This window comes from Scyliorhinus canicula, chromosome 3, assembly GCF_902713615.1.
Source record: "Scyliorhinus canicula chromosome 3, sScyCan1.1, whole genome shotgun sequence".
Lineage (NCBI taxonomy): Eukaryota > Metazoa > Chordata > Chondrichthyes > Carcharhiniformes > Scyliorhinidae > Scyliorhinus > Scyliorhinus canicula.
In genome coordinates, this window is record NC_052148.1 from 226880832 (window position 1) to 226902342 (window position 21511).

General features: G+C 45.9%; 1 protein-coding gene across 2 annotated transcripts in view; it reads right to left on the minus strand.

The window, feature by feature from the left end:
- Positions 1-326: 326 nt before the first annotated feature.
- Positions 327-21511, minus strand: part of zgc:86764 (uncharacterized protein LOC797431 homolog) — a 51674-nt gene continuing 30489 nt past the window's right edge. Inside the window, exons 9-14 of one of the 2 annotated variants that reach the window (XM_038792333.1) lie at positions 21259-21354; positions 21016-21156; positions 20703-20792; positions 18021-18104; positions 16635-16751; positions 327-1092 (exon numbers count right to left, since the gene is read on the minus strand). In XM_038792333.1, the coding sequence (XP_038648261.1) occupies positions 1027-1092; positions 16635-16751; positions 18021-18104; positions 20703-20792; positions 21016-21156; positions 21259-21354 (594 nt within the window). In that variant the 3' untranslated portion in view covers positions 327-1026. The remainder of the gene's footprint in view (positions 1093-16634; positions 16752-18020; positions 18105-20702; positions 20793-21015; positions 21157-21258; positions 21355-21511) is intronic. The other variant, XM_038792334.1, reaches the window with a different exon arrangement.

The following is a 21511-nucleotide window of genomic DNA, read 5'->3' on the forward strand; positions in this document are numbered from 1 at the left end:
CCTTTTAAATCATTTCCAAGTTATAACCAATGAACTTTGAATAAAACAATTCTTATTTGCACCTGACAAGTTTTAAACTTGCTTTTCTACTGAGTTTCAGCAATGTCTCACCAACAACCGGCAACCGTAAATTAAATAAAACTGGATCAAATCCTAAGATACTACAATTGGCGTAGTCGAATAAAACAATTCTTATTTGCACCTGACAAGTTTTAAACTTGCTTTTCTACGGAGTTTCAGCAATGTCTCACCAACAACCGGCAACCGTAAATTAAATAAAACTGGATCAAATCCTAAGATACTTCAGATATGCATTGGCCATGAGATTCTTTTGAAAGTATTTTATTGTATACCAGCAGTTCAAAACAGTTATTCAATTTAAGACATTTCCAAGAGGTTGAAAAATGACAAACTCCGTTGTTTCTAAAACACTAATTAAAAACAAGTCATTGTATATGTACCAATGATTTACAAACTGCACAGTTGGGCTTGTAATTCAAGCCAACAGTCTACACCAGAGATATCATGCAGGTAGCAGTTTCGTTACATGCATAACTTCTTCATAACTGGCTCACTACTAGTTAAAACGCACAAAATTCAGTTCTTTATTTCAAAAACAAAATCTCAATAACAAGTTTCCTTTTTGGTCCAATGTACACACAAATAAATATAAACATTTTAGCAAGCACTTGGATGATAAAGACAATTCAGTTAGATTCTGCAACATTTTAGCAAGCACTTTATTATAGACATAATTCAGTTAAATTATACAACAACTGAAATTTGAGGATATTGTCAAGACTTGAGGGACAGATGTAAGAAGATGACAAATTAAAGTTCAACATATAAAAAAGATACTCAAGAAAAAAAGGAAAAGTTGACAAACCACACAGAATGAAATTATGCAAAGTCCTCAGATCTTCATTGTGTACTTATTCTGTTCAATTACAATCACCAATTGTTAAAGTACAATGCAGAGCAAGTTTCCTGAACTTGTATGCCATGAAGAAGTGGATAGAAGACATCTTAAGGATTTTCGAGAGTTGTAGAATTGAGCTGTCCACTGACATTAGATTTTCTGGTAAAGTCACGCTGCGATTAAAAAAAAAAAGAAGATGGGAAAGTTTTAAGTCTATACAATCCTGAACAGAGTATTACAACTTTCAGATTACAGAAATGCCCTTATACAAATGGATTAAAGACAATGTGCATCAACACAATTACCTGCAATGGTGGATTAAACACAAATGCTAACTACCAAAACCCCCATACAAAACACCATTTCTGGTCAACTTTAATAAAAGACATCCGGCCATGTTTGATAACATTATCATCCATTATTATTGAAAATATCAATATATAAAACAAAATTGTACAGTCAGTATTTTTTTGTTAATTTAGAGTACCCAATTAATTTTTTCCACAAGGGGCAATTTGGCATTTTTAATCCACCTACCCTGCACATCTTTGTGTTTTGGGGGCAAAACCCACACAAACATGGAGAATGTGCAAATTCCACACGTACAGTGAGCCGGGATCGAACCTGGGACCTCAAAGATTGTACAGTAATGGTCAAAGAGTCATTCATTAGTATTGATGGCTATAATGAGTCATATTGGACATTCTGAATTCTCCCTCAGTGTACCCAAACAGGAGCTGGAGTGTGGTGACTAAGGGCTTTTCACAACAACATCATTGCAGTGTTAATGTATGCTTATTTGTAACACTAATAAAAGACTACAACAAGACTAATAGCCAAGAACCAGTGACATTTCATGAAGAACTTGTTATCCTACCCCAATGACCATTAAAATTGTCCTTCTTTTGGTCTATTGCATTGCATTTAGAAAAGACAACGCAAGCTAAACAAGGCTCGTTTTGTAGGAAGTGCACAAGAATTTTCCCACCAACAGCTAGGTGCATTGGGACCAGGAGGGAGAAGTAGGGTCAATCTCCATCTGACCACACCAGAGGAAACAAAACCAGCCATGTAAAATGGATGCCATGGGCTAATCAAAATGGGCAGGCACAAGCTAGTTGTAAAGTAGGTGGAGGTTATTGGACAGGACCAGTTAGGCTGAGAAACTGAAACACTGAATTGTCTCCTTTAGGTAGCTCATTTTGGAGGGGAGGGTTGCAGCATTGGGAAATCTGCAAGGACAGTTTAAAAGTAAAAAACATTTTTTGCCAGGGATAGGGAGGGTTCTAGTTCCAAGATGGTGCATAAAGCAGGACACAAACAGGAAGCGTTCAAATAGTGATTTGGTAGTACCGAGTGTTTGTTACCAAAACTTTGTTTGCACGTTCAACAGGGCAATTCACAGGAATACCAAATGCGAAAGGAATAACTATTTAGGGAAGTGGTTCTGGTGATGTGCATCACTGTAAATACACAAGGGGTTATTGTAAATACAGACTAATATAGACTAGATAGACACTAGAGAGAGCACCAGAGACATGACACACAGACATTCAACCAATAGGTCAGTAAGATAGGACACGACCAATGGGCATTCAAGATACACAGAGGTGACACTACCAACCCATATAAAAGGACACAGCACACATGATTCCTCTTTCCAGTGGAGACTCTTAGGGTTGATTTGAAACACATCACACCCACCACCTGGATTGTAGCAGACTGGTTCGTCAGTCTGAGTAGCTACAGCAGGATTAACAGGAGAGTCGAATTGAAGTAGGAGAATTGTTAAAAGTTTAATAAATGTGTTAAAGCTATCTCCAAGTCTGAACCTTCCTTTGTCAGAGTGCACATCAAGGAAGCAGCTTATGATATGTCAAGAGCATAACAAAACAGTGGTCACATGTAGAGAGCATGCAGGCATGATTTAGTCAGTCGAAGAACCAGGCAGGTTGTGCAAGAGTCCAGCATCAACCATGCTTGTTAATCGATTTTCCATTTGATACTGATAATGGATGATGGGGAGGACAATGAGAGTCAGAAACAACAGGGAGTAGCAGTCCTGAACAGTTTGAGTAGCTGTGGAGAAGCTCACCATAAACGAATGGGAAAAACAATGTGATGTCGTAGGAAAACAGCAAGTTCATTGGCTGGTAAATAACTGCTAATTTACATTACCTATCCCAATTTACTTTCAGTTGGAGGTAAAAAGGGGAAATAGTTTATAGGTTAGAAAGACCAAAACCAACTAGAAATTTAAATTAAGAAATTAAAAACAAGTTAAATAAAATTGAATTGCAGGGCAGGTGGTGTTGTACCTGCATGATGTGGGAGCTGGTGGGACCCCATTGTGGTTCCTAGTAAACACATCTGTGTTGGTTGCTTGAGGAACTTCAGCTCAGAGTTGATGCTCTCGTCTCTGAACTTCCGATGCTGCGACACATCAGGGGGTGTGTTACATGGATGCTGTGTTTCAAGAGGCAGTCACACCCCGTAGATTAAGTATCAGCAAATGTGTAGAGGACTGCGTGCCAAAGGTGGTAGTACGTACATTCCCCATCCAGAAACCATGATTTAATTGGGAGATCGACTCCCGACTCCCTCCTGAAGGCCAAGTCTGATCTCTCAAGATAGGCGACCCTGACCTATACAAGAAATCCAGGTACAACCTCCGCAAAGCCATCAAGGACAATATCAGACCAATCAGAGTCAGAGACTAAAGTCACAGACTCTCGTCAGTTGTGGCAAGGCTTGAACAACACAACGGTCTATCAAAGCGAAACAGTAGAATCTCCAGCAGCAACACACCCTTCCCAGATGAGCACAATGTATTCTATGCTTGGTCTGAGCAGGAAACCATCAAACCACTGTCAACTGCCCCAGCAGACTGACAAACCCATACCCATCGTCACAGGTTCAGTCAGATCAGCTCTCTTGAAAGTGAACCTGCCAAAAGAAACGGGTCCTGATGGGGGTCCCTGGTCATGCATCAGATCCTGCACAGTCCAGCAGGCAGATGTGTTCGCAGACATCTTCAACCTCTCCCTACTCCGTTCAGAGATCCCCACCTGCTTCAAGACCACCATCATACCGGTGCCAAAGAACCACCAGACTATGTGTCACAACGACTATATACTGTCAGAATGCCTAGATCCACTGCAATTCACACACCTGCACAAGTGGAACACAGCAGACATCATCTCCCTGGCCCTACACACATTCCTGGAGCATTTTGATAACAAGGACTCCTGCACATTGACACGAGCTTAGCTGGGATTATGGTTTTGAAGGCAGAGCTGTAGTCAAAGTTCCAAAACCTAAGATTTGACTCCTCACTCTGCAACTGGATCTATGGCTTTCTGATCCATAAACCACTATTAGCAAGGATAAAACACCTCCACGATAGTCCTCAATACCAGGCCCCGCAAGGCTGCGTACGCAGCCCCATACTAGACACATGCGAGTCGCAAAAAGTTGGAAAGACATCCAAAGAGGAGGCAGAGTGCACAGAGTTTCACTATGTGGATGACCTGCTCCTCAATGTCTCGAACACACAGAACAACCTGAAAGCAATCATGCAGCTCCTAGAAGAGTTCGGAGCCATCTCGGGGTACAAACCCAACCTGGGCAAGAGCAAGGCGTTCCCAGTGAACCTGAACAGGGAAGGGACTAGCATTCAAAACTAGCCCAAAACAAATTCCACTACCTGGGGATCCAGATCCAGATAGCCCATGACTGGACACGTATCTGCAAGTAGAATCTGACCAGTCTGGCAGAGGAAGTTAAAAGTACCTACAGAAAATGGGCTGCACTCCCGCTCTCCCTGGCGGGGACAGCGTAGCCAATCAAAGTGAACGTACTGCCGATGTTCCTCTTCCTGTTCAGATCCATACTGATCTTCATCCCCAAGGCCTTCTTCCATAACAGACAAATGAGTCTTCCGGGCCCTCGCCACAGCAGTGGTCTCTTCCCCTCCTTCCTTCCTTCCCCCCCCCCCCCCCATGCCCCCTGACAAAATACACCCTGCCCAGTAGTGGTAGCCACACTACACCCCAGCAGTAATAGCTACACTAAAGACATGAAACCAGATGAGGCAAATTAGGGGCGAACTCAGAATCCAGCTCCTTGCCTGGTCCAAAAACCAATTCAAATTCAAATTGAATCCAATTCATGGTCCCCACAAGAGAGACACCAGATCTGAGCCAAAAGGCTACTACACTTGATCTTAGCCAAAAGGCCAAAAAGTGTTTTGAAATGCAAAAATAACACTAGGCTTCAGGTGTTAATCTTCACTGGTCTCCTCCAACCCTCAATAAATGAGAGGAGCATCTGTTCTGCTGACTCTGCCACATGCTCACCAGAACAAATCCCCTCTGCCTCAAGTTGGCATATGTTTTTAAAAAATATTTCTTTATTCTCCTCCTTTTTCGCATTTACTCCCAAATTTACATCCACCAACAATAAACATCAGTAATAAACAATAAGTAACAAATAAGTCAATCCCCATATCAATAACAACGATCACATCCTCCCACCAAACCCAAAACATTGCCAACATGTTCACAAACAACTGACAAAAATGAATCTAGAATCACCCATAGCAACCATTAACACCCAATCGCTCCCACCCACCCCCTCCCAACTAATGTTCGATGTTATCCAGTTCTTGAAAGTGCATAATGAATAATGCCCATGAATTGTAGAACCCCTCTGTCCTTCCCCTCAATTCAAAGTTAACCTTCTCAAGAGTCAAGAATTCCAACAGTTCCCCCCGCCACGCCAGAGCACAGGGTGGAGAGGTTGCTCTCCAACCTATCAGGATTCACCTTCGGGCGATCAACGAGGCGAAGGCCAAAATATCCACCTCCCCACCCGTTTGCAACCGTGGCTGGTCAGAACCCCTCCTCCATATCCTTTTCCAACTCTTCCTCCTACTTTGCTTTGATCCCTTACAGTGTTGCCTTCTCTTCCTCCAAAATAGCTCCGTAGACCGCTGACACTACTCCCTTCTCCAGTCCCCCTGTCGTCAGCACCTTCTCCAGCAATGTGGAGGCCGGTTCCACCGGGAAGCTCCATCTCCTTTCTGGCAAAATCTCAAACCTGCATGTATCTAAACACTTACCCCAGCTCCAGCCCATACTTCACTTCCAGCTCCTTCAATCCTGCAAACCGACCCCTAAGAAACAAATCTTTCAGTGTCTTAATCCCATCTCCTCCCACTTCCGAAATTTCATCCCACCTCCCTGGCTCAAATCTGTGGTTGCCCCGAATCAGCATTTCCCTTGACCCTGGCCCCAACCTGAAGTGTTGCCGAAACTGCCTCCAAATTCTCAATGAAGCTATTATTACCAGATTCAGAGTATTTCCCCGGGGCTATCAGGAACGGCGCTGTTGCTAATGCTTTCAATCCAGACTCCCTGCACAAAGTCTCCTCCATTCTGACCCACTGGGAATCAACCCCTCTTACCCAGCTCTGCACCTTCTCCACATTTGCTGCCCAGTAGTAATATATCAGGTTCAGAAGACCCAAACCCCCTGCCTGCCTTCCCCTTAGTAGCACCTTTCTAATTCTGGCCACCTTCCCTCCCCATATGAACAACATAATCTTTCCCTCAATCCCTCTGAAAAAAGCCTTTGCCAGGAAAATCAGCAAGCATTGAAAAATAAGCAGAAATTGTGGCAACATGTTCATTTTAACCACCTGTACCTGACCCGCCACTGACAGAGGGAGACCATCCCACCGTGCCAGATCAGCTTTCACTCTCCCCACCAAACTAGAAATGTTGTACCTGCAGAGTCCCGACACCCGGCCGAGATACCACAAAATATTCACTTGTCTGGATTCAACTTGTACCCAGAGAAAGACCCAAACACTCGAAGCAGCTCCAATATTCTCCCCATCGACACACACTGTTCCAACACGTACAACAGCAAGTCATCGGTACAAGGACACCCTATGCTCTTTCCACCCCCCGCACTATTACTTTCCATGCTCCCGAACTTCTTAATGCGATGGCCAACGACTCAATCGAGAGTGCGAACAGCAGGGGGGACATAGGACATCCCTGCCTAGTCTCACGGTGGAGAGAAAAGTATCTCGAGCTGATGTTGTTTGTGCGGACACTCTCCCTCAGCTCCTTATATAGTAGCTTTACCCAATTCACAAATCTTGGTTCAATCCCAAACCGCTCCACAACTGCCATCAAGTACCCCCATTCTACCCGGTCGAATGCCTTCTCAGCGCCCAATGCCACAACCACCTCCATTTCCTTCCCCTCTGCCGGTGCCATAACGACGTTCAATACCCTTCTAATGTTTGAAAAGAGCTGCCTCCCTCTCACGAACCCAGTCTGATCCTCACCCATCACCTTCGGGAGGCACTCCTCCAGCATACCCGCCAGTACCTTCGCCAATACTTTTGCATCCACATTCAGAAGTGATATGGGCTTGTACAAACCACACTCCGTTGGATCCTTATTTTCTTTTAGCAACAGGGAAATCGATGCCTGCCCCAAGGTTTATGGCAACACCTCCTTCCCTATCGCCTCTTCAAACATCCCCACCATCAGGGGTAAGTTGGCATATTTTTAGTGTCTCATCTTCACTCATGCCCTTCAGCTTATCTGGTCCATATGAGCCACTTCCTGTTCCCTCAACCCAATTCCCAAACTGACCATCCAAGATTCCCACCCTGGTTCAATGTTTTCTTATTTAAAAAATATTTTTATTGAGGCATTAGTAACAAAGAACCAACAAGATCATAATAAATAACTAGCTAGGACTTCTGGTTGCAGCAATGAGTGAGTTAACCGCACATTCGGGGGCTCTCACTCCGGCGGGACTTAAGGACCTGGTTCCCTGGTATAGCAGGACTGTGGAGCGGTGAAAGAACGGCCACTGAGGTGCGGAGGAGCGGGCAGCGCTGTATGGAACCGCGGGAGAGCAGGAAGCAACGGAAACGGGAGAGGAAGGGACAAAGACAAGATTCAGGGGAAGCTGACCTGGGACCCAAGATGGCAGACCTAGCAAGCGCTGGAAAACATGCTGCAGGTTATTAAAAGCAGCTTTGAGTCGTTGAAGCGGGATAACTTGGACCCACTTCAGAAGGCAGTGGATCAGCTGAACCAGAGGCTGGATGCCCAGGACGAAAAGGTTAAGGAGCTGGGAGAGGCAGTGGAGGAGCAGGCGGATGCGCAGACGAAAGTTGACGGGTTGAAGGAGAGGCAGAGAAGACTGCTGGACAGAGTGGAGGAGTTGGAAAATAGAGCCCACAGACAAAATCTGAGATCATTGGCCTCCTGGAGGGGGCTGATGCCACAGCGTTTGTGCCGGACCTGTTGATGCAGCTGATGGGGGCTGAAGCCTTTCCACGACCACTGGAGCTGGAGGGGGCACACAGAGTGCAGGCGAGAAAGGTGCGTCCGGGGGGGGTCTCCCCTCCGTCCGATGGTGATTAGGTTCCACAGACTTGTGGAAAAGGAGCGGGTGCTGCGGTGGGCAAAGAGCGCCAAGAGCAGCACGTGGAATAACAGTGTTCTTCGCATCTACCAGGACCTAAGCCAGGAGGTGGCTAGGCGGCGAGCAGCCTTTAAACAGGTTAAGGTGGTGTTGTTCAAGAAGCATGTGAAGTTTGGTCTGCACTTCCCAGCCCGTCTTTGGGTTACGCATCAGGGTCAACACCACTACTTCTCCGAGCCCGAAGAAGCGATGGACTTTGCGAGGGATCAGGGGCTGGTCCCTAAAAGAGGTCCCACGAACGCAAGCTAGGGTCCAAGAACTACCGTTTGAAGGGACGCCGATTGTGCCTAGACTGTTGGTCAACTGTTTACTGTTTTAAAGGTACCATGTAGGGTATTTGTTTTTTGTGTGGGCAGTTTTTGCCTGGGGGGGGGAAGGAGGATATGTGACAGACTTTGGAAGTGTATGCAAAACTACTTGCAAGTGAACGATACGGGGGGAGGTTTCAGCAGCAACCCTGTGGGAGGCGCTGAAGGCAGTAGTGAGGAGGGAGCTGATCTCAATTCGGGCTCTCAGGGCGGACAGAGCAGAAATGGACAGATTGGATTAGGGAAATGTATCGGATAGACGAGGAGCATGCGGGGTCCCCGGGGGAGGACCTACTCAGGGAGAGGCGGAGATTACAGGCGGAACTGGTGGCGCTATCCACGAGTAGGGCCGTGGAACAACTTAGGAAGGCGAGGGGAGTGGTGTATGAGCATGGGAAGAAGCCCAGCAGATTGCTAGCGCAGCAACTCGGGAAGAGGGAGGCAGCCAGGGAAATAAGTAGAGTGATTGATGGGGAGGGGAGCAGAGTGGAGGACCCGGCAGGACTGAAGAAGGTATTCCGGGACTTCTATAGTAGGCTGTATACTTCAGAACCCCCAGAAGAGCCAGAGGAGATGAAAAGGTTCCTGGACGGGTTAACATTCCCAACAGTAGGCGGGGTACTAGTGGACGGGCTGGGGGCCCCGGTTAGAGTAGAGGTGGTATTGGGGGGCCTGAAGGCCATGCAGTCAGGGAAAGCCCCGGGGCCAGATGGATACCCAGTAGAGTTTTATGAGAATAGGACTGGTCTTGATGAGGGTTTTTAATGAGGCAAGGGACAGAGGAACCCTGCCGCCGCCGATGTTGCAAGCCACCATTTCGCTGATACTGAAGCGGGACAAGGACCCGGAGTCCTGCGGGTCATACAGGCCAATCTCCCTGATCAATGTGGATGCCAAGCTCCTGCCGATTAGAACATAGAACATAGAACAGTACAGCACAGAACAGGCCCTTCGGCCCTCAATGTTGTGCCGAGCCATGATCACCCTACTCAAACCCACGTATCCACCCTATACCCGTAACCCAACAACCCCCCCCTTAACCTTACTTTTATTAGGAGACTACGGGCAATTTAGCATGGCCAATCCACCTAACCCGCACATCTTTGGACTGTGGGAGGAAACCGGAGCACCCGGAGGAAACCCACGCACACAGGGGGAGGACGTGCAGACTCCACACAGACAGTGACCCAGCCGGGAATCGAACCTGGGACCCTGGAGCTGTGAAGCATTTATGCTAACCACCATGCTACCCTGCTGCGACAGAGGACTGCGTACCGGAGGTGATTGGGGACGATCAGACAGGGTTTGTGAAAGGCAGGCAGCTGACAGCTAATTTGAGAAGATTGCTTAATGTGATCATGATGCCCCCGACGGGCAAGGAGGTAGCAGTGGCAATGGACTCCGAGAAGGCCTTCGATCGGCTGTGGGAGGTGCTCAGACAGTTTGGGTTCGGGGAGGGACTGGTGAATTGGGTCAGACTACTGTACCAGGCCCCAAAAGCTAGCGTTAGGACGAACAGGGTAGTGTCAGATTATTTCAGACTACATCGCAGGGCCAGACAGGGATGCTCACTCTCCCCGTTGCTGTTTGCGCTGGCCATAGAGCCGTTGGCAATTGCGTTGAGAGCTGCAAAGGGATGGAAGGGAATGACCAGGAGCGGGGTGGAACATAGGGTCGCTCTCTATGCAGACGACCTGCTCCTGTACGCGTCGGACCCACTGGCCGGGATGGAAAATATACTGGAAACACTGAGGCAGTTCGGCCGGTTTTCAGGGTACAAATTAAATATGGCCAAGAGTGAGATGTTTGTGGTGTAGGCAAGGGGCCAGGAGAATAGACTGAAGGAGCTGCCACTTAGGCTGGTTGAGGAACGTTTCCGGTACTTGGGGATACATGTGGCACGAGACTGGGGCAGGTTGCACAAGTTAAATCTTTGACCAGGGTGGTGGAACAAATGAAGAGGGAGTTTCAGAGATGGGTTGCACTCCCGCTGTCACTGGCAGGGAGGGTGCAGACTGTAAAGATGACAATCCTCCCTAGATTCCTGTTCATCTTCCAGTGCCTCCTGATCTTTATCCCACAGTCCTTCTTCAAAAGGACTGGCAAAATCATCATGAGCTTTGTCTGGGCGGGAAAATCCCCGTGGGTGAACGCGATGCTTGAGAGGAGCCACAGCGAGGGAGGGCTGGCATTGCAGAGTCTGATCAATTACTACTGGGCGGCTAACATATCCATGATAAGGAAGTGGATGGTGGGTACGGGGTCTATCTGGGAGCGGGCAGAGGCGGCTTCATGTAGGTGCACCAGTTTGGCAGCCCTGGTCACGGCTCCCCTACCGCTGTCGCTGGCCAGGTACTCCACCAGCCCGGTAGTGGGGGCGGCCCTGCGGATATGGGCCCAGTGGAGGAGGCATGTAGGGGAGGTGGGTGTGTCTGTCTGGGCTCCAATATGTGAGAACCATCGATTTGCCCCCAGGAACATGGCAGCAGGCGGGGGTGAGGAGGGTGGGCGATATGTTACTTGAGGGGAGCTTTGCGAGTTTGAGGGGCTTGGAGGAGAAATTTGGTCTGGTAAGGGGAAATGATTTCAGGTACTTGGATGCGGGACTTTGTCCGCAGACAGGTCCCATCCTTCCCACGCCTCCCGCCAATAGGGATCCAGGACAGAATAGTCTCTAGAGGAGAAGGAAGAGAGGGTAGAGTCTCAGATATTTATAAGGTGCTCATGAAGGGGGAAGAGTCCCAGACGGAGGAACGGAAACTCAAATGGGAGGAGGAGCTTGGCAGGGAGATGGAGGACGGGTTGTGGGCAGAAGCCCCAAGGCCCCAAGTAGGGTAAACTCAACCGCAACATGTGCCAGGCTCAGCCTGATTCAATTTAAGGTCGCTCACCGGGCCCACATGACAGTAGCTCGGATGAGCAAATTCTTTGGGGTAGAGGATAAGTGCGCTAGATGCGGGGGATGACCAGCAAACCACGTTCACATGTTTTGGGCATGTCCTAAGCTTAGGGGGTACTGGGAGGGATTTGCGGAGATCATATCCCGGGTGCTAAAAACAAGGGTGGTGATGAGTCCAGGGGTGGCAATTTCTGGGGTTTCGGAAGACCCGGGAGAGAAAGAGGCCGATGTTCTAGTCTTTGCTTCCCTGATAGCCCGGCATCGAATACTGCTGGCATGGAGGGACTCAAAACCCCCGAAGACCGAGCTATGGCTTTTGGACATGTCAAGTTTTCTGGGTATGGAAAAAATTAAGTTCGCCTTGAGGGGATCTGTACTGGGGTTCACCCGAAGGTGGCAACCATTCATCGACTTCTTCGCGGGAGGGGGGGGTAGAGTAGGAGGGATAAATAGGCGGGTAGTGTCGATGGGAGAGGAGCAGGCTTGTGCAGTATGGTTCGATTGAAGTATTGATTTTACGTTGATGTTTGCACATTTTTGCCTTTATTATTTTTTTTGTGTTATTTGTAACTGTTTACAATGCCGAAAAATACCTCAATAAAATTGTTTGATAAAAAAAATAAATAATTAGCTAATCAACATCCCAACACCCCCCCCCCCCCCCCCCCCCCCCCCCCCCCCCCCCCCCCGGTCCTCCTCATCCTGCCTTTCCCATTTTACCCCCTTTATCTCCCCAACCCCTCCCTCTGCTGACATCTCAATCCTCCTTGAAGTCGATGACCCTCAATCGACCCTCTCAAGACAAAACTTGATTTTTTTCCAAAAATCAAGGAACTCAGTCAAGTTGTTCACCACACCCCTGATTAGAGGGGCTCTGGGCCCCTCCACACAAACAAAATCCACCTCATCAGGGAGGCAAAGGACAGTACATCAGCCTCTCTCACCCCCTGGAATCCTGGGTCTTCTGACACTCCCAAATATCGCTACCTCTGGACCACCTTCACCCCCCACCCCAGTATAAACCTGTGGTTGTCACAGATTGGTGCCCTCACCAAGGCACCTCCCAACCTCAGATGCTGCTGCCACTGCCCCCCATACCCGCAGGGACGCCACCACGACTGGGCTCATGGAGTACCTGGCCAGCGAGAATGGCAGAGGCACCAGCAACAATGACCCTAAACCCATTCCCCTATAATAGGCCACCTCTATCCGCCCCCACTATCTATTTCCTAACCATGGCTGTATTAGTAGCCCAATAATTCATTATATTTGGCAAGGCAAGGCCAACGCCCCCCTTCCAACGACACCTTCTTAACCTGCGCAGTTTACCCCATCCACACAAAATCCCAAAATCAAAGTGATAACCTTCTGAAAAAATGATTTTGGTACGAAGATAAGGAGGTTCTGAAAAACAAAGCCTTGGTAGCACTGTCATTTTCACTGTTTGCCCCAGCCCTGCCAGCGACAAGTGGCAGCACATTGCATCTTTTAAAATGTCACTTTATCTGCTCCACCAACCGAGCCAGGTTCAGTTTGTGCAACTGCACCCATCCCCACACCACTTGCCGCTGTATCTGAAGCTCTCCCTACCCACCATCTTCGAACAGTAGCTCATCTAACCGCCTCGCCTGCCCCCTGGCCTCAATTGGAACACCTCACTCATCCCTATGTTCAGCTTATATCGCCTATCTCCTCCAGGATACTCATTATTCCCCCAATGAGTCCGAAATATACAGCATCAAGTCTTCTGCATACACAAAACCATGTGCTAAACTCCCCTCCCCCACCATCCCTCTCCCAACTCCATATCGCTCAAAGCGCAATTGCCAGTTGCTGTATTTCCAATGCAAAAGCAATGTGAGTGGACACCCTGCCTTGTCCCACGATGTAACCAGAGCTCACCCGATTCATCTGCACGCTCGCTGCCGGCGCCTTGTACAACAGTCGGACCCAGTCCACAAACCCCTGCCCGAACCCAAACTGTCCTAACACTTGCTCCAACTCCACCCGAATGAAAGCCTTCTCTGCATCCATTGCCACTGCCACCTCTACATTCTGTCCTCTGGGGGCATCATTATGACATTCAATAATCCCCTAACATTCGTGAACAATTGCCCCCTCGTGACACACCCTATTTGGCCTCCCCCCATCACCCTTGGCACAGTGCGCGGTACACACACGCACGCACACCTCTATCTCGTTCAAGAAGTCCACCAGTTTCTCTGTTGACTACTGGGCAAGCAGGACAGGCCCTCTACCCTTCACCATCTTGACCCTTGGTGCACAAAAGATTCTCTTCCTCCAACTACTCCCTTCTTTTTGCCTCACTTCTGGTCCACGGATCCATCCACCAGCCACACCAGAAGAGTTCAGCTTTCTCCTGTAACCGCTGCACCTTTTTTCACCAAAAACATCTACTCCACAAGCAGGGAAAAGGTGCAAAAAAACCATCTAAAGTAGGGGCTGCCAAATGTGCAACCACTCAATCCATGGCCACCCACAAAAGAATCCACAAAAATCCTCCTCAAAATGATGGGGCCTAGCACATCTGTGCAAAAGGCTAAAAAATACATTTGTTACAATCTTTGGCCAGAGATGCCAAGTGGATGATCCATCTGCGCTTCCTCTGGTGGTCCTCAGCATCATAGATGCCAGTCTTCAGTCAATTCTATTCATTCCAGCCTTTTCTGCATGTGAAGACACTGGATGTTGCCAAGGCTATGGACCCCAGACAATATTCCAGCTATAATCCTGAAGACATGTGCTTGAGAACCCGTTACGCCTATAGCCAAGCTGTTCCGGTACAGCTGCAACACTGGCATCTATCCAACGTTGAAAATTGCCCAGTATGTCCCGTACACAAAAAAGGAAAAGTCTGATGCAGCAAATTACCAGTCCATCCATCTACTCTCAATCAAGGAGTAGAATGGATCACCACTGCTATCAAGCAGCACTTGCCTAGCGATAACCTGCTCACTGATGTGCATTTTGGGATCTGCCAGGGCCATTCAACTACTGATCTCATTTCAGCCTTGGTTCAAACATAAGCAAAAGAGCCAAATGACAGAGGAGAGGTGACTGCCTGCCCTTGACATAAAGGCCATATTTGACCAAGCGTGGCATCAAGAAGTTCTAGCAAAACTGGAGTCAATGGGAATTAGGGAAACTCTCCACTGGTTGAACTAATTCCTTTTATTTAATTTATTTTTTTTATTATAAATTTAGATTACCCAATTATTTTTTCCAATTAAGGGGGCAATTTAGTGTGGCCAATCCACCTAGCCTGCACATTTTTGGGTTGTGGGGGCGAAACCCACGCAGACACCCACACAGAGGTTGAACTCATTCCTGGCACAAAAGAGGATGGTTGTTGGAGGTCAGTCATCTCAGCTCCTGGACATCACTCAGGGAAGTGTTCTAGGCCTAAACATTTGCAGCTGTTTAAATTACCTTTGTTCCATCATATGGTCAAAAGTGGGGATTTCCATTGATGTGAACAATGCTCTTCACAACTCTCCAGACACTGAAGTAGTCCACATCCAAATGCAACAAGACCTGGACATTACCCAGGCCTGACAAGTAATATTCATGCCACACAAATGCCAGGCAATGACTAATGAGAGAATCTACCATTCGCCTTAATATTTAATGGCATTATCCGCACCCAATTCCCACACCAACATCCTGGGAGTTACCATTGAACTAGCTATATAATTACTGCAGCTACAAGAGCAGGTCAGAGGAACAGCACCTCTCAAGTCCCCAAAGCCTGTCCACCATCTACAAGGCACAAGTCAGTGTGATGGAATATTCTACACTCGTCTGGTTAACTGCAGCTCCAACAACACCCGAGCAGTTTGACAGTATCCAAGACAAAGCAGCCCGCTTGATCCACAAACACACACACTCCACCATTGACACAGTAGCAGCCATGTGTATCATCTACAAGATGATACTGTAGGAACTCACCAAGGCTCCTTTGACAGCACCTTCCAAACAGATGACCAATACTATCTAGAAGGCCAGATGCACCATCACTTGCAAGGTCCACTCCAAGTTACTCACCATCCCGACCTGGAACTAGATCACTGTTCCTTTTCCTTCACGTCTCTGGCTCAAAATCCTGGAAGTACTTCCCAACAGCACTGTGTAGGTACACCCGTGGACCGGGGGGGGGGGGGGGGGGGGGGGGGGGCACGGTAGCACAGTGGTTAACACTATTGCTTCACAGCACAGGGTCACTGGTTTGATGTCTGCACATTCTCCTTGTGTCAGTGTGGGTTTCCTACCACAAGTCCCGAAAGACATGCTGGTTAGGTGAATTGGACAGTCTGAATTTTCTGTCAGTGTACCAGAACAGGCACCAGAGTGTGGTGACCAGGGGATTTTCACAGTTACTTCATTGCAGTGTTAACGTAAGCCTACTTGTGACAATGATAAAGATTATTAAATGTTGGTCTAGCCAGAAAAACACATCCCTTGAAGTGACAATGATAAAGATTATTAAATGCTGGTCTAGCCAGAAAAACACATCCCTTGAATGAATAAAACGTATTTTTAATTCTACCAGCTTCATTTAAGATTTGAACCATTGTCTGCACAGTATTAGCTTGGGCCTCTGGATTTCTAGTCCAGTAATATTACCATGATGTCACCTTTCCTAGCTTTGGAATTCCTTCCCCAAATTTGAGTACCTCTTTCTTACTTCAAGATGCTCCTGAAAAAGTTTATCCAACCGTTGGACATCTACCCTAATACTTTGAGATTTAATCATTTTGCTTCACAATGCTCCCCTTGAAATGACTCAAATACATATTACAAACCATTCATATTGGAATGTGGAACACAAGTGGAAGAAAACAATTATGGATTTGAAAGATTAATACTTTGCAGTTAATTCAATGATGCTAAAAAAAAGAGCCATCAGTTAAAAAAGCAGTAGTTAAATTCAATTCAAGGGTAGAGAAGGATAAAAAAATGTAGACCTTACTGTAAATTCTGTATAGCTTACAGCATGGCAACTGAATTCATTGGGCTGCTGACTTACAGTAGAAACTGATGACACATCTGTTTCTGTTTGCAGAGGTGTTTTTGGTAACACATTAGTCTAATGAAGAAAAATAAAAGTCAAATCTATCCGAAAAAGAATTGCTATATACTTTGGAAACTTACAGTTGGAAGCTGCCAAAAATAGGATAGCGAATGACAGACTAAATCATGCTTAGTAAATTCCACGAAGGCATATGTGCAAGAGATCAAATATAAGAAATAAGTGAAAGCGACGTTGCTTCAAGGGGCTTAATGGCCTGCTGCTAATTTGTATGATAACAAATTCCAGAGGTTTGCATGATGGTCAGGTGAAGTGGTTAAAGGTGGGATATTATTAGGGGCATAGACCTCTGTTATACTAGAACTGTGCAGAATATTTGTACTGCACTGAGTTCTGGCCATTGTACCATAGGGCAGGGAGAGGAGATGGGGAGAGAAGAGATTTGAGGCAATTGCCTGAAATGGAATATGGACTGCATTTACAAAAAAAGAGGGGGGAAGAAAAAGAGAAGTCTTAATGGAAGTGTATAAAATTGGAGGACCAAGATAAAGTAGATAAGGACCAATTCCCTCTTCAGTCATTAGCCAGGGGCCATGGATTTAATGTAATAGCAGAGGGATTAAAGGGGAAATTGGAGAAAAGTATGTTTTCACCAAGGAGGAAGATGGGTGTTTTGGACATGGATGGTGGAGGCAGAAACTACTTGCACTTGCATGTAAAAATACTTTATATACACCAAAATACTGTAACCCGCAGGGCCACTGAGTGAGAGGGTGGATAGCTTGCTTGTGGTTGGCAGAGACAATGGGCTGCTATTTTCTTTTGTGCTGTAAATTTTCTATATTCCATGTTAAAGGATTAAGGTTGAGCGTAGAGATTGAAGACAAAATGTGGAGTGCAACTCAGCAAGTATAGGACAAAGTTTTCCCTTTCTTGTATTGGAAGGATTGGGAATCAAACCCTCTAGCTCATGATGCAAATCCACAATACAAGTTTTGTTGGTCCATCTTCAAAGTCCCCCCAAGCACAATGATTCGCATAAGGGCTGCAGACATGTTTGGAAGGAGGGCAATAAGCCAAAATAGGGGGATTAAAGCAAAATATTCAGAATTGCTTATAAATTTAAATTACAGGGACATCAGTGAGCTCATTTCAAATGTTCTGAATCTCGAAGATTAGATTTTTTGGGGAAAAGCACATCACTTTGGAAAGATTCTAGCGGAATCTAATTTTAGTTGTGCACGCTTGGATTGACACGTTGAGAATTTTGTATATATTCTTCAAAACAGATGTGCATAATTAATACTGTTGTAACACAAGACTGACCTTCTGAGCTGCAAGAGGTGGCTTTCTTGCTCGCTTGTAAGTGCTTCCACCACTATTCGATATGAAATTTGAGCTCCCATTTAACTATAAGAGAATGTAAAAATCAGACATTTCTAGAAGTGACAAGTTCTCAAAAGTAGATTATCTTGGAATCTCTCCATTAGCTCAATCACGCCAGACCAGAGTCTTTCCAGCAGTTTAAAGATAAAAATTCAGATTTACAGCATCTGCAGTACAGGCCGAGTATCCCTTACTTGAAAAGCTCTGAAATTCACACTCCGTGTTACTAGCACTGTATCCTGCTCCTGGGCTGAACACACGTGCATTTGTGTAGCCTTCCAATTGACGGCACGAGTTTGTTGCACCGAAAGATATGAACCTGGTGCCTAATTCCCTGTTGAGAGGGAAGCCACGTAGCCCCGTCAGACACAGCACCGACTGGTGACTCCGAGCAGTATCAGTGGGTCTTTGTCGCTTTGTATTCCAAAAAATCCCGGAATCGAGACATAGCCCCGAGTATTTCAAATAAGGGATACTCAACCTGTATTTTGCTTTTGCATTTGTTATCTCCTGGGAGAGATGATGTTATTCCATTTGGATCTAGCTGAATAGAAAGCAAGACATCCATTTTATGTAGTACTTTTCAAAATTGTAGAACACCTCAAAGCTCATTATAGCCAATGAAGTATTTAGTCACTGTTGTAATAAATGCTGCAGCCAGGGACTGGTTTAGCTCTTAGCTGGACAGCTGGTTCATGATGCAGTGGGAGGCCAACAGCATTGCTTCAAATTCCCATACTAGCTGAGGCAATTCTAATTAATCTCTCCGCCTTCTCAACCTTGCCCCTCGCCTGGGGTGAGACCCCCTCTGGTCTCCTCCTCAAAAGGGGAAAGCAGCCCATGGCCATTTGGGTCTATGGGGATTTACTTTCTTAAATGCCAGAGGCCATTTTCAAGCAGCAAACTCAGCAATGTGAAAATGGTCCCACAATTTATTTGCAATGTCGAGGGATAAATATTGACAAGGACACCAGGGATAAGTCCCTCATTTTTCTCCAAAATAGTAATTGAACCTTTCACGTGCAGAGGGTAGATGGGGTTTTTGGTTTAACTGCAGTGCAGTAATCGCAGCAGTGGGTGGCCCAGATACACATCGATTTACCTCTCGTCTTCAAAGAGGAAACTGTTGGCATGCTCAATACCAGTCCTCATTTGCAATTGATGCCCCTTTTGGTTACTTGAGGCTTCAGTAATTTGCTGCCGTAAGCTGAGAAAAATACACTTTTGCAAGAAGTATCCCAAGACTAAATTCTCATGCAGAAGCAAAAACATTGCAAATTCTTGCAGCTCACTCTTAGTGGACAACTTTCATAAAATGTTAAGATGTACTCGCCTGTTCTGAAACAAAGATAATCTATCGCCATTCGGAGCCTGCTCTGCCATTCAATATGATCATGGCCGATCACTAGCACTCTCTCCCCATACCCCTCGTCACCTTTTAGAGTCTAGAAATTCATTTCCTCCTTAAATATAGTAAGAAGTCTCAGAACACCAGGTTAAAAGTCCAACAGGTTTATTCTGAATCACGAGCTTTCAGAAAGTAGCTCCTTCATCAGGAGAGTGAAGGAGCTACTCTCCGAAAGCTAGTGATTCCAAATAAACCTGTTGGACTTTAACCTGGTGTTGGTGTTGTAAGACTTCTTACTATGCCCACCCCAGTCCAACGCCAGCATCTCCACATCCTTAAATATATTCAGTGATTTGGCCTTTACAGCATTCGGGGTAGAGAATTCTGTAGGTTCAGCACCCCAAGTACAGAAATGTCTCCTTATCGCAGTCCTAAACTGCCTACCCTATATCCTGAGACAATGACCTCTTGGTCTGGACCCTCCAGCCAGAGGAAACAACATCCCTGCATCCAGTCTGTCCAGACGAAACATTTGAAAGTTACAATTATATCTCCGCACATTCTAAAATCCAGTGAATGCAGGCCCAATCGACTGAATCTCACCTCATGACAGTCCTGCCACCGCCATCCCTGGAATTAGTCTGCTGAACCTTTGCTGCATTGCCTCCATGGTAAGAATGTCCTTTCTTAGATAAGTGGACCAAAGCAGCAAATACTCCAGGTGTGGTCTCAACAAAGGCCTTGTACAGCTAAAGACATGTTTGTTCCTGTATCAAGTACTCTTGCAATGAAAGCCAACATGCTCGCTGCCTTCCTAACTGCTTGCTGTACCTGCATGCTTGCTTTCAGTGACTGTACTAGGACACTCAGGTCCTTTTGTACATCATTTCCCAATCCAATTAATTTTCTGCTATTCTGAAGTGGACATCTTTTACACATCTGTCATGCATTTGTCTGATTATTAATTGGTCTAAATCACCCTGAAGCCGCTTAAAGTTTCTGGTGTGAGCTTTCTTAAAAAAAACCCAAGATCGTTTTGCCACAAATGTACTACATTCACTCTGAATAATTAAAAACAAACAAACAAAAGCCACATGCTATTAGCTAGAGTTTGCTGGGGTGGCTTTTGATGCCAAAAAAGTGTTTAGTCGCAATGATTTCACACACACGCTATATTAAAGTACTGTTGAAATAAAAATTAAAATTATATAGTCAGAAGTCAGTATTATCCTTCAAAATCAGAAGTGCAAGTAAAAAAATCATCGATGACTTACTTTTCTGATTTTGCTCTGTGGTGTACTAGATGCACCCAATGCTCGTTTTAAAGGAGTTTTGAAGCCAATCCCATCTTCCTTCTTTACACACTGGAAATAAAATCACAGGACTTGAGACTTTCACTCACATGTACCACAAAAACACTACCAACCTGTACATTTCTACTATATTTTAAAATACAATGACTTAAATTTAACCAACATGACAATGATCTGGAAATCAAACAGGAAAGGTTAGTTGGGGTAGAGATTACCAAGCCAGTAATAATATGGGAAGGAGTTGTAATTCAAAGTTGAACATCTAATAACATACTCGTTTCTCTTGAACTTTCTTGAGTCTATGTTGCTCCCATTGATCAGCAAAATAAGTGGTGAACCTTTGGCCATAAATCAGAAAGGGACAGCCGTGCTCAGTTTCCCACCTCGCCATGTACAATTTAATTTCTTCTTCCAGCTGAAGAGGAAGCACAAGTCAGGATGATGGTCTTTTTTCCTTAAATTACATTGTAGACAAGGACACAATGATCTTTAACAGCCACCAGAATGAGCAACTTGCCTTTGGTATTTTCTTCTGCAGCAAACAGCGTTCCTTCTCCTCCTTCAGTAGAGCTCCACCTCTATTAGAGAATCTGTTTGGGTCTGAAGCCTTCTTCTACATAAAGTTAAATAGAATTGTATTTACTTTTAATGTTACAATATTAAAATAAAAGAGTTTGCACGTTCTCCCCATGTCTGTGTGGGTCTCACCCCCACAACCCAAAAATGTGCCTGGTAGGTGAATTGGCCATGCTCAATTGCAAAAAAAGGAA